The sequence below is a fragment of the Mustela lutreola genome, chromosome X, assembly GCF_030435805.1.
Source record: "Mustela lutreola isolate mMusLut2 chromosome X, mMusLut2.pri, whole genome shotgun sequence".
NCBI classification, from domain to species: domain Eukaryota; kingdom Metazoa; phylum Chordata; class Mammalia; order Carnivora; family Mustelidae; genus Mustela; species Mustela lutreola.
In genome coordinates this window covers 42,925,702-42,939,152 of record NC_081308.1, presented here as the reverse complement: position 1 = coordinate 42,939,152, position 13,451 = coordinate 42,925,702, and the positions used below count along the sequence as shown (strand labels likewise).

At 50.9% G+C, this 13,451-nt stretch overlaps 1 protein-coding gene across 1 annotated transcript; it reads right to left on the bottom strand.

Annotated features, from left to right (window-relative positions):
• Window positions 1–1,169: 1,169 nt before the first annotated feature.
• Window positions 1,170–5,145, bottom strand: MAGIX (MAGI family member, X-linked). Its single transcript, XM_059158069.1, has 6 exons — window positions 4,980–5,145; window positions 4,050–4,196; window positions 3,189–3,271; window positions 2,876–3,112; window positions 2,594–2,765; window positions 1,170–1,842 (listed from the first exon to the last, which is right to left on the bottom strand). Exons 1-6 carry the CDS (start codon window positions 5,026–5,028, stop codon window positions 1,544–1,546), a joined length of 987 nt encoding a protein of 328 aa, XP_059014052.1. The 5' UTR covers window positions 5,029–5,145; the 3' UTR covers window positions 1,170–1,543.
• Between the last annotated feature and the right edge of the window lie 8,306 nt (window positions 5,146–13,451).

Genomic DNA, 13,451 nt, shown 5'->3' with positions numbered 1-13,451 from the left:
GGGAATCCGGCCTTGATTAAATCTCGCTTCAACCTCCTCCCTCAAGCCATTTATACTATCTGGGCCTCACTTCCCTCCCCCATGAAATGGACATATCAGGATTGTTGAGCAGATGTTTAAGTAGATGAAAATAGATACTGCAAGTAGAGCCAGTAGTAGGAATAAGGCTAAGTAAATGGTGGCTGGGGTTACTATTATTAGTCTCCGGGGTGTGACTGTGTTGATAGGACTGAAGCTCCTTCACTTCCCTAGAGCCACACCTCCACTAGGCTCTGAGTCAAGGGTAGCTGGAAGCCCCAGCGCACTACCCCACAATGTCCACAGTGCTGACCGTTGAAGCATTCACCAGCTCCCAGCCTGGCTTTAAGGTCCCCCTCTCTTTCCAGCGTCAGCCTAGAAATTCACATGCCCATCTTTTAATTTGTCTCCCCTCTCCGGTGGGAGTTGCCCATTCCCACCCGACCACAGCTTCCTTCATGGAGGGGGGGGGAGGGTCAAGTGCTTGGGGTGTGGTGACAAACGAAGGTAACTAGACAGTTCTTGCCTCGGCCAGCGCTGGCTTTGGGGCTATCCCGGTAGGAGTCCAGCTGGCCACATAAGCCCTGCCTTCAGGGCTCTGCTCCCAGGATGGAGGAAACTCTGGCCTCTTCCAGGACCAGGAACGCCCAGCATGTGGCGTGTGCGCACAAGCCTGGCGCTGTTCGTCACCATGTATGGAAGAGGGGGCGCGGCTGAGAGGTTCTAACAGCCTTTTTTTAGCGCAACCCGCTGACTCACACCTTCCTGGCTCCGCCCCAAAGGGGGCTCCAGGGCCCCAGCCCATGTCCTAAGGGTGGCAGTCTGCGTGCCAGCGAGAGCCAGCCAACCAGGCCGGAAGTGAGAGACCACAGGCTCCCGGTGAAGGACGCCACCCTGGTTCTAGCCTTGCTATCAGGCTATCAGGACGATTCCTGATCGGGGCTGTGGGTATTCAGGCGCACTCCCGCTACAACGGCCCACCTCTGCATTCCCTATGCCGGGAGCAAAGATTATCTGTGAGCCCCGCACACCGCCCAAAAAGTGAAATGAATGAACGCGGAGAGAAGCAGGAGCTGGCGAAGAAAAACCGAGTGGGGAGAAAGCACGCCAGGCTGAGGATCGGCACAGGCAGACCCCGCTAGAGACACGGGTGAAACAGCATGAAGTAAGCTTTTTAATCGTTACAAGAAGAGGCCCTGCTTGAAACCAGATCGACCCACCTTCTCTTCTGCGGGGTGAACGCAGGAGCCCCACCCGGCCTACAGCACCCGGCAAATCAAGACTGGGTCGAACCTTTTTATTACCTCCCCCGCTCGAAACCAGAAGCGCAGGGCTGGCCCGTCTGGAGGGCTGTACCACTGACACTGCGAGGGAAGCGCGGGCTGGTCCGCTGCGCAGCCGGAGCGGGGATGGGACGAGACCGAGTGTGCGCTCTCCCAGCGATGCTAGCTAGCGTGCCGTCAGCGGAGCACACTGAATCCAGGTCCGGCAGTACCAAGTGAGCATCGGGCGGTCCCATACGTGCTCAGTGCCTCCGCCTTCCAGCGACCATCTCGAGAGCAAGCTGCGGCGCCCCGGGGATCCCTAGGGCCCGCGAAAGCCGTTCCTCACTCGGCACCAGCCAGGGTCCCGGGGAACCCGGGGTTCGGTCGTTAGGGTCGTCTGTGCGGCGCTGAGGAGGAGGAACCGCAGGACAGTCGGCCAGCGGCTCTGGGCTAGGCTCAGGGCTGCCCCGACGGTGCGGAAGTGGAGAAGCACTGACGGTGTGAGACCTCACCACCTCTGGTCCACCAGGATCTGGGCTGCGATCAGGGGATGGCAGACCTGCGGGTTAGATTGGGGGATAGGATGGGGAATGGAAAACCGAGCCCCCTGGCTGAGGGGGGCCGGCAGACTCCAGGGCCTGCAGGAGACAGGGACCCCTCCTTAGAGAAATCTACCTTTGAAGCCTGGACAAACCATTCAGGAACGTTACCACCCCCTCAAGACTCCCCGCCCTCCAAGGCCTCTTGTCCCAAGACTTCTCCCCAGCTGGATCCAGAACATGCCCCCACAAATACTTCACCACAATCCCAAAGGAAATCAAACCCTGACCTTGACCTCGATATGCTAAACCCCTCCTATCTAGGACCGCAGACTATCCCCTTCCTTAACCCACCTCCCTCAACTCCCAACCGTTTGCATATGGATCCCTCAGCCTTGGAACTAGACCCCCCGCCCACCCTCCGGATCCCCATCCCATCCTCTCCTTCCTGAGACCCACTCCACCTTTTCATGCGAGAACAACTCTTCCTTCTAAACACCTGCTTTTACCCCAGACCCTTCCCCCCTTCTCCTCTCCTAGTACCTCAAAAACCTCCCCTCTAAAATCTACTTTTATTCCTATTCTGGGACCCTGCTCTTCCCCATCATGGATCGTGCTTTTGAGAATATCATGACACCTCACAGACACTAAACTCTGATTTCCTCCCCATAGATACCACCAACACCTCCCACCCTGGACCCCAGCCTCTCCATGTTGTGAGACTCTCCATCCCCTCACAGCTCTCTGAACCCTCTCCCTTGGGAAACCCACCATCTCCTTTCTCGGGCCCTCCTGCCCCTTCAGGCTCGCCAGGGTGGCTTTCAAGGGGCCTTCTTAGTACAAGACGGAGACGGGGGCCGCCTGTGCGAATGCGCTCCACCACTTGGGCGTGGGTGAGGCCCCGAGTTGATTCTCCGTTGATGTGGAGCACGAGGTCGCCAGCCTACAAGAGTGCAAGGAGAGGGGTATTGTAGAATGAGCAGATGGGGAGCACCCCAACAAAGGGCGAGGAGTGGGCGAGCACTGTTGAGTGGAGGGCGTCTTATACCTCACCTGCAAGCGACCACAGCGCTGTGCTGGCCCGTTTCTCAGCAGCCCGCGCACCGCCAGAGGAGCATCCCCGGATGAATCTTGGCCTCCGCTTAATGTGAGGCCAAAGCCCGTGGAATCTCGAACCAGTTCCACGCAGAACCGTCCAGAGGTCTGGAGCAGCTTCGAAGCAGAACATGCCTTAGACTGGGTCACTTGTGGCGGTGCAGTACCTGTACCCAAGGTCACTGACCGATGATGCTGGAGTAAAAACACAAGCCTACGTACATTGCCAGTCTCAAAGCGGGTGGCATTCAATAAAAGGGCGAGGTGGTACCTGTAGCCGGTGTTCCACGAAAGTGGGATTAGGCAGCCGACTGTCTGTAACCTCTATGTCTGCAGAATCCAGCACACTAACGGCTGGAAGATGAAAAAGGCAGTAAGAGGGGGACTCCAGGGAAACCACTTAGGACGTGCCCCTGATTTAACGTTCTAGCTTCACCTCATTTCCTTACCTCTAGAATGCAGACTGGCACGCCCACCTATTTAACTGGGCTCAACCCACATGAGTAACTGACCTCAGGTCGACTTCTAAGTAATAATACTGGGCTCTGCTATTTGAATACACCTCTAGACCTTCCTATAGTCCTCCAATAACTCATAGATCCTGTTCCTCATATTACACCCTTAGGCACTCTCTGGGGGGTGCAACTCCAAGACTGTGGACTCCTAAACTTTTCAGGCTCCGCCCCCTAAGTGGCCTATAAATTTCAATCCATTCCTAACATTTCGATCCCTCCCCCTGGCAACTGTAGGCTCCACCTCTGGAGTGGATTTATTTTTTCCAGACCCGCCCCTCAGCCAACTGCCCGCCCCCAAAACTCTTCAGCTCCACCTCCCGCCCCCAAAACTCTTCAGGCCCCACCTCCTCAGAAATACCATACAAAACCCCCCGGACAGGGATAACCATCCAGCCCTGCACCCACAACTAGCCAATGCAACATTAATCTATCAAAATAGCTTTTCCAAGATCACCTCGTGGAGGAATATTCTAGGATAACGCCATGGCTCCGCCCCCTTGAAGGGCCCTCCGAGCCCCGCCCCGCCAACATTGGCCCCACCCAGGGAAGTAACTAGCAATCCCGGGTCCGCCACTACCGAATCCGGCCCCATTCACACCCCGCCCCCCGCAACGCACCAGCCTTGGGGCGCAGACGCAATGTGGCGCCCGTCCTGCGTACCAGCGCCGCTACGTCGGCCGCAGCTCTGGCCGCCAGGGGGCGCGCGTCCAGACGCGCCAGGAGCTGCCGGGCTCTGGGGCCAGACTGCAGGGGAAGGTCCCGGCCTGCGCGGGTGGAAAGAGGAGGTCAGCTCCTGCCCGAGCCTCGGCGAGCCCCCACGCTCCCCGACGTCCGAAGACCGAAAATGCCCCTCAAGACCTTCGGAACCCCCCGACCACTCCCTCGATAGTTCCGCAGGCCCCTCTCAACTCCCGCGACCCGCCGCCATCGCCGGTGTGCCCGCGGACCCCCGCCCGCGCTCACGATATCCCTGGAGAGAGGTAGCTGACGGAAATATTTCTGGACACGTCCCAGCACCCTGGGACTATCTCTGGAGGTCTCCAACTGCCCCTTCGTAACCCCAGATTCCAAACTCTTCCCGCACAGGAGCGAGAGGGACCCCGATTCCCCCAGATGTCCCGACAGAAGACGGTCGGCCCCCGCTGTGGTCCTGGCACCCCCGAGTCCCCTTCCAGATCTCCTAGGCAAACCTGATGGCCCACGTAGCCCCAACTGCCGCTCCATTTATCCCCAGAGGCCCCCGCCTAACCCCCCGCAATTCACTACGGACCCTGAGTGGCCAGGCGTCCCCAGTGACCCCGGGCAGACCCCTCTGGCACATCTCCCCAGAGACTTCTGAGAGCCCCCGGGTCTGGTGCGCAGCCCCGCGGTGCGGTGCGGTGCGGGTCGGGGACCTGGAGTCTAACCCGGGTCACCGGGCACCCTCCCCCACTTGGGTGCCAGGGCTGCTTTGTTTACCACCTGTCGGAAGGAAAAGGTGAGGAGCCGACAGGCGGGGCATGGGGTGTCAGGGACGCGCCCAGTCCCTCCCCACCCAACCCCCGTACCTCCTCTGCTCCCCCTAGGGTCCGTGGCGCCCCTCGCGCGCGGCTCCATGACCCGAAGTCCGCCGGCTGGACGCAAGGCCGCCAGCGACGCGTTTGGAGCGCCTGGGCGCGCTCACCTGGCGGCCCGCCCGGGCCTGGATGCGGCTGGAGCCGGCCGGTCCGGTGCCTGGCGCCCCGACTCGCGCGCTGACCTACCTGGCCGCCGGCGAGGAGGCCTGGCAGCGGGAGCCAGCGCGAGCTCTGGGCCTCGCTCTGCCTCAGGCGCTGCCTCGGTGAGCCCCGGAGCCTGCGCTGGGCTCCTTCTCCCACCCAGGAGGGGTTGTTAGTCCACCAGCGAGAAGAGGAGGGGAAGTCGAGGCCCAGAGAAGTTAAGGGCCCCGCCTGAGCTCTGACAACTAAAAACGGGGGTGCAGAAGTGGAGCCCGCGTTTACCAGGGAATTCCGCAGCCTCCCACGGAGCTTTGCTCACAGTAGGACGGGACCTCAGCAAATTTGCAGTGAAACTTTTCTACTCGGGAAGTGGAAGAGTCTGTTGGACTGCGCAGGGGCGGGGACGGGTGGGGGGTGGCGTCGGGGAGGCGTCCTTTGGAGCCTTGGGGGCCATGGGAGGGCTTGGGGCCCTGACCATGATAGGGTTGGGGGACTCCAAAAGCCAGGAAGGGCGGGTGCCCTTGAGAGTGGAGAGGCGGTGGGGGCCTCAACTTGAGTAGGCTTTCGAGGCCCGTGGGTGGGAAGGGTCGCCAGCCAATGAGAAGGAAGAAATGAGGCCCCTCTTAGTTATTGAGAGTGAAGGGTGGCCTGGAGACAGAGGTCCGGATGGGGGAGCACTTGGGCACAGTGCTATTGGAGTGGAAGGAGGAATGGGGTGCGGTGAGAGATAGCCTGTGACCGCCACTCTGTGGAGGAAGAAACTGGGGCCACAAGGGGCTCAGACAGGGCCCCACAGCCAGCCAACCACAGTGCACGCCTCAGGTGGCTTCTCCCCAGCATTCACTGGGGCTGACTGTTTCACTCTGGGCCCTGGACGCACTGTGTCCTGATGTCCATTCTGGGTGGCCAGGCAGCCTCTGTTGTCCACCTTTCAGGGGCCTGGTGTTGTCCTAGGTGAGAGGGGTTGAATGGTCCCTGCTTCCCTTCCTCCTCCCACCTCGGACCTGACCTTGTCTTCGGAGAGGATACACTGGACCTCATTCATTGTCTTTCCCTGTTCTAGATGAGACTTTAAGCACTGAGGATGGATAGCATAGCTTCCAATCTGGGGCTCATGGCTCTGGGAACTGGTGGTTGAGATAGAGGGGTACTTACGTTCTGGGGAAAGGGAGCTTGAGGCTCCGTAGATTGGTGGATGGTAGGTTTTGCAGGCTCCGTGCACTGTTGAAAGGTCAGGATAGGGGGATAGTAAGGGGAGGCTTCCAGACATTGGCAGCCTCAGTGCGTTGGAAATGGGTCAGGGAACTTGCTAAGTGGATGAGGGTTCCAGGGTCTAAAAATGGGGAAGAGCTTCCAGACTGGGAGATGCTCAGTCTTGGTGGACATGAATGGGGTGTCCAAGGAAGCCTCAGGGATGAATTGTAGTAGCAGGGACCCTGGATGATGGGTGGGAGTTCACTGAGAGCTGAAGACAGTGGGGTCACAAATCTGGGGACAAGGGCAAGGATTGGGATGAAGCAACGGATCTTAGGTCACTACGGCTGTTGTCAGGGTTGAGGGGTAGGAGCGTCCAGACAGAAGGCCAACCCTGGTTCCCTGAGATGGGACCATAGCCACCACTGCACCTAGAGCCTCAGTGTACTCTTCTGGGAAGTGCCGGTAATAAGGTGTACATCATAAAATCATCAAGAATTTAGGAATAAAGCTTCCAAATCACCTACATTGGGGCCAATCAAGCTGTGTGGTAGCAGCCCAGCAGTGTTTATCTTTAATCTATATTGATTACTACCAGAAGGGACAGAGCCAAACCCACTCTCAGTCTCGCTCAAGCGTGGGTTTAAACCAATGCCTTAGCTTTGTCCATTCATGAATATACACCTAATGCCCCTTTTTACCTCCCCTCATTCATGGATTTTTTTTTTAAAGATTTTATTTGGATTTAAGTCAGTTCTTCCCATAGCCCTACCCAATTCTGAAAAATTTAATCAATCCTTTTATTTTTTTAATGGATTGAGGCTTGACAAAATCTGATAAGTTTTTAACTGTGTTTATATCTGTGAGACTATCATTACAATCAAGGTAGGAAACATAATTCTTACTGCCAAAAGTTACCTTCCCTACTGCGTAATTCCTCTTTCCCGTGTCGTGCTCTCGCCAGCCACTGATGTATTCTATCGCTGCACATTAGTTTGCACTTTTCTAGATGTTTAAAATTGAAGTTGGTGGGGTGCCTGGGTGGGTCAGTGGGTTAAGCCTCTGCCTTCAGCTCAGGTCATGATCTCAGGGTCCTGGGATCCTGCACCGCATCCGCATCCGGTTCTCTGCTTAGTGGGAAGCCTGCTTCCCCCTCTCTCTCTGCCTGCCTCTCTGCTTACTTGTGATCTCTATCTGTCAAATACATAAATAAAATCTTTAAAAAAAATAAAATTGAAGTTGGGGGCGCCTGAGTGACTCAACGGATTAAGCATCTGCCTTCAGCTCAGGTCATGATCCCAGGGTCCTGGGATTGAGTGCCGCATCAGGCTCCCTGCTCCGCAGAGAGTCTACTTCTCCCTCTCCCTCTGCTGCTCCCCCTGCTTGTGCTCTCCCCTCCTCCCTTGTCAAATAAATAAATAAATAAAATCGAATTTGACCCACAATGTTACATTAGCTTCAGGCACACAACATAGTGATTCCTCACCACCGGTGTAGCTATCAGCTGTCACCATACAACACTACTACAATACCACTGACTGTGTTCCCTATGCTGTACCTTATTTTGCCATGACTTTGTTCCTTTACTGGAAGCCTGTACCTCCTACTCCCCTTCACCCATTTTGCCCATTCACCCAGCCCTTCCCTTCAGGCAACCACCAGTTTATTCTTTATATTTATGTGTCTGTTTCTGCTTTTATGCTTATTCATTTGTTTTGTTTTGTTAGATCCCACATATAAGTGGTATCTAGATTTCTATATAAATGGAATCATATAGTATGTACTCTTTTTGGGGAGCAGTTCTGGCTTCTTTCACTAAGCATGGGTTTTTTGAGATCTGCTGAAAGTTCAGAAATAACAGAAGTAAAACCAATCAATCACCAAAGTAACAATTAGTAAAAGTTTATTGTGCACACACCAAGAAAATAGTTTGGAAACCAGGAGCACTCAAACCAAAACATGGGATGAAGCTCAGGGGTATATTGCTATAAAGCAGTTTATATTGTGAGAAAGGAGTGACTATTTATTCTTCACAGTGACTGGTTATAATATTAGAATTTTCTTCAATGACAGGGAATTGGTCAGTGGTTACTTCATTTCTACCTTGGGAGACAGTTTAACTTTTGTTTATGATTTCCAGAGGCCTAAACAAGAAATGACCCAGGTCAAGTTAGCCTTGAAAAATAAGCTAAACTTTGTTTATATATCCAAACTGGTTTTATGTCCTCAGGAAATCTTTTAGGTTGATCTTTGTTTGTTTTATATTTTAACAGATCCATCCAAATTTTTTCATTCTATTTTATTTTTTAATATTTTATTTATTTATTTGACAGAGAGAGATCACAAGTAGGCAGAGAGGCAGGCAAAGAGAGAGGAGGAAGCAGGCTCCCTGCTGAGCGGAGAGCCCAATGTGGGGCTTGATCCCAAGACCCTGAGATCGTGACCTGAGCTGAAGGCAGAGGCTTAACCCACTGAGCCACCCAGGCACCCCTTTTTCATCCTATTTTATTGCAGAGTAACATTCCACTGCATGAATATTACATAGTTTGTTGACCCAGTCACCTGTTGATGGATATTTGAGTTGCTTTCAGTTTTTGGCTATTAATGAATACTATGGGATGAATTGTATTGCCTCAAAATTCATGTGTTGAAGCTTTAAGCCCCAGTGTAACTATTTGGAGATAGTCTTTAGGAGGTGATTAAGGTTAAATGATGTCATAACAGTGAGATTCTAAACACATATGATTGAGGCCTTATAAAAAGACAGAGAGAGCCTCTCTCGCTCTCTCTCTCTCCCTCCCTCCACGTGAAGATACACATAGAAGGTGGACATTTGCAAGCCAGAAAGAGAGCTTTTACCAGGAACCAAATTGGCTAGCACCTTGATCTTGGACTTGACAGCCTTCAGAACTTTGAGAAATAAATGTCTGTTGTTTAAGCCATTAAACAACAGTCTACAGATGGCTTAAACAACAGTTTAACAGTTTATAGGTGGCTTATGGCAGCCTGAGATGACTAAGACAACAAATAAAGCTGCCATGAATATTCATATGCAAGTCTTTGTGTAGATACCTTCTTTCATTTCTTTTAGGTAAATACCCAGGAGTGGAATGGCTGGATCATAGACCTGTTTAACTTAAGATACTGCCAAAGTGTTTTATTTTTTTTCTTTTTCTTTAAAAAATTTTATTTATTTATTTGACAGAGAGAGACAGATAACAAGTAGGCAGAGAGAGAGGGGAAAGTAGGCTCCCTGCTGAGCAGAGAGCCCAATGCAGGGCTCGATCCCAGGACCCTGAGATAATGACTTGAGCAGAAGGCAGAACCTTAACTCACTGAGCCACCCAGGCCCCCCTGCCAAACTGTTTTCTAAAGATGCTATATCATTTTATATTACTATCAGCAGTCTCTGAGAATTCCATTTCCTTCATATCTTCTCCAACAGTTGGTATTGTCACACTTTTTTACTTTCAGTTATTCTGCAACGTGTACAGTGGTGCTTCATCATGATCTCCACTTGCTTACCCTAAAGGCTAATAATAATTGAACATTGTCAACACAAATATTTGCCTTCTATATATATTTTCTGATAAAGCATGTGTTCAAATATTTTGCCCATTTTTATGGGGTTGTATTATTAAATTTGGGCCATTATGTGTATATTATGGATACAATTCTTTTTTTTTTTTTAAGATTTTATTATTTATTTGACAGAGAGAGATCACAAGTAGGCAGAGAGGCAGGCAGAGAGAGAGAGAGGAGGAAGCAGGCTCCCTGCTAAGCAGAGAGCCCGATGCGGGACTCCATCCCAGGACCCTGAGATCATGACCTGAGCTGAAGGCAGCGGCTTAACCCACTGAGCCACCCAGGCGCCCAATGGATACAATTCTTAAGAAGAGTGATTTGCATTGTCTTTTGAAAAGCAGAAGCTTGGTATGCCTGGGTGGCTCAGGTGGTTAAGTGGCTGTCTTCCCGTCAGGTCATGATTCCAGGGTCCTGGGATCGAGTCCGAGTCCAGCATCAGACTCCTTACTCGAGGTGAGCCTACTTCTCCCTCTGTCTGGCTCTCCACCTGCTTGTGCGCACTCTCTCTCCCTCTCTCACTCTCTCTCTGATAAATAAATAAAAATCTTAAAAAATAATTTTTAAAAAAGGCAGAAGTTTGGGGCACGTGGGTGGCACAGTCAGTTATGCATCAGGGGTCTGGGATCAAGCCCCATATTAGGCTCCTGTTCAGTGGAGAGCCTGCTTCTTCCTTTTCCTCTGCTTGCCACTCCTCCTGCTTGTGCTCTCTCTCTCTCTCTCGCAATCTCTCTGTCAAATACATAAATAAAATCTTTAAAAAAGAAAAGCAGAGGGGCGCCTGGGTGGCTCAGTGGGTTAAAGCATCTGCCTTCGGCTCAGGTCATGATCCCAGGTCCTGGGATCGCTCTGCTCAGCGGGGAGCCTGCTTCCTACTCTCTCTCTCTCTCTGCCTGCTTCTCTGTCTACTTGTGATCTCCGTCTGTCAAATAAATAAATAAAATCTTTAAAAAAAAAAAAAAGCAGATGTTTTGAATTTTGGTGAAGTTCAATTAATCCATTGGTTCCTTTATGGATTTTGCTTTTGATATCCTGTCTACACAACCTTTGCCTAACCCAAGGTGACAAAGTTTTCCTCCTATTCTTACTTTAAGAAATTGTATAGTTTGAGGTTTTACATTTATGTCTATGATCTAATTTGAATGAAACCATTTTGTTCTTTTTTAAAAAGATTTTATTTATTTGAGAGAGAGAGAGCACGTGTGTGAGCACAGTTTAGGGGGAGGAGCAGAGGGAGAGGGGGAAGCAGGCTCCCCACTGAGCAGGGAGCCCAGACACAAGGCTCAACCCCAGGACCCTGAGACCATGACCTGAGCCCAAGGCAGACACTTAGCCCACTGAGCCACCCAGGTGCCCCCGAATGAAACCATTTTTTAAAAACCATTCTATAGGGATGCCTGGGTGGCTCAAGTGGTTAGGTGTCCAACTCTTTTTTTTTAAGATTTTATTTATTTATTTGACAGAGATCACAAGTAGGCAGAAAGGCAGGCAGAGAGAGAGAGAGAGAGGAGGAAGCAGGCTCCCCACTGAGCAGAGCGATCCCAGGACCTGGGATCATGAACTGAGCCAAAGGCAGATGCTTTAACCCACTGAGCCACACAGGCGCCCCTTCAACTCTTGATTTTGGCTCAGGTCATGGTATCAGGGTCATGGGATTGAGCCCTGAGTTGGGCTCCATGCTCTGAGCAGAGTTGGCTTGAGATTTTCTCTCCTTCTCACTCTGCTTCTCTCCCGCTCACAAGCGCTCTCTCAAATAAATAAATAAATCTTAAAAAAATAGTTCAGTCCTGCTTCATCCACGGATACAAAAACTCTCTACCCATTAACCAATAACACCCTATCCCCCCTCCCCAGCTACTGGTAATCTCTATTCTACTTTCGGTCTCTATCGATTGGCCTACTCTAAGTACATTGTGCAAGTGGAATCGAACACTATTTGCCTTTTTGTAATGGACTTATTTCACTCAACATAATGTCTGCAAGGTTCATTCATGTTGTAGCATGTGCCAGAATTTCATTCCTTTCTGAGGCTGAATAATATTCTACTGTATGTTTATGCTACTTTTGCTTATCTATTCATCCCTTGACGTACATTTGGACTGTTTCCATCTTTTGGCTATTGGGAATGGTACTACTGTGAACATTTGCATACAAGTATCTGTTTGATTCTCTGCTTTCAGTTTTCTTGTGTATACATCTAGGCACGGAACTGCTGGACGATATGGTAAGACTACATTTAACTTTCTGAATTAACCCCAAACTGTTTTCGACTGTGGCTGCATCATTTTACATTGTCACTGTGAGGTAGAAGGGTTCTAACTTGTCCCCATCCAGAAGGCTCTTTACCAATTTCCTAATAGTAGCCACTCTTCTGGATGTGAGACAGTATCCTACTGAGGTGAGAGTGAGTTGATTTTCCCACCATACACCACAGATTCCATCCTTTCCATCTGATTTGTTGTGCTATCTATACATTATGTTTCAAGTTCCTATATATACCTGTATATAAAACCCCAATGTTTCATTGATTAGTTTGTCTATGCTCCATGCCCAGCCTGACACTCTTTTATTATTGTGTCTTTGTAGCATGTCAAATTCTGAAATCCATGTGCTCCTCTTTGTTTCTGAGGTAGACAGTGCCCATCCCACAACACCTGTGAGTCCCAGTGTGAGAATACAAGTGGAGGCCCACATATTATAAAGCTAAATGTCTAAAAGTAATAAATCAGGGTAACTATTAAATAAAATCGAATGTACCCTCCAACTCTGAAAAATACAATTCCAATACAAACTCTTAAGAAAGGCAGTTCCCAACCCAGATATCACTGTGTTGTCAATGTCTGTGTAGGTGTCGCTTCTTCCAGAAAGAGGGCTTACTAATACCGGAGCCCAGGGCTGTTTCAGCCTCATGGACCCAGCTGCCTCTGCATAGGGCTGACCTCTGACCAGGTATTAGAGAATGTCCATAGAACACATAAAGGAATGAGAATTCTATGGAGAACTCTGCAATATAGGGTCTCAATCTTCCCCTACCCAACATCAGACTCCAGCTGGGACAGGTGTGGGCAGCCAGCCAAAGACCCCAGTACAGACAGATAGAGGCCCAGAAAGGCCAGTGACCACAGTGACCAGCACTGCCCTAGAGGACTGGGGAAGTCCCCAAGGGGAGTTAAAGGGGACTGGATCTTGGAGGAGACAGTAGGAAGGCTTCCCAGTGAAGGAGAGGATGGGGGATCCTTGGGATAAGCCTTGGTTTTTCTCCTCAAACCAGTTCTCCTGAGAGGACTCAGGAAAATAAAGCAACCTAAACTCTCCCTCACAGAAAGAAACACGTAGGTTTACAATTCTACATAGCCAATCACCCATCTTCTGTATTCCTTTTCAGAACTGGATGGATGGAAGATTAAAGCCTTAAAACTGGGCCTTGATAATACAGTCCTCTTTCAGTGAACAAAAGACTGGGAAGAGTTCCCATGCAGAAGACACAGTGCAGGCAAAGGAGGGATGGTGTGAAAAACAGTTCACAAAATTTGGGGAGTTATGACA

What these genes read in the sequence shown, in the direction of transcription:
- MAGIX (XM_059158069.1), bottom strand. Translation starts at nt 5,028, where the DNA reads ATGGAGCCGCGCGCGAGGGGCGCCACGGACCCTAGGGGGAGCAGAGGA. An exon ending in TCGTGGAACACCGGCTACAG is followed by an intron (nt 3,113 to 3,188) that starts GTACCACCTCGC and finishes TTTTTACTCCAG; the next exon opens with CATCATCGGTCAGTGACCTT. An exon ending in AGGGCCCGAGAAAGGAGATG is followed by an intron (nt 1,843 to 2,593) that starts GTGGGTTTCCCA and finishes TCTAACCCGCAG; the next exon opens with GTCTGCCATCCCCTGATCGC.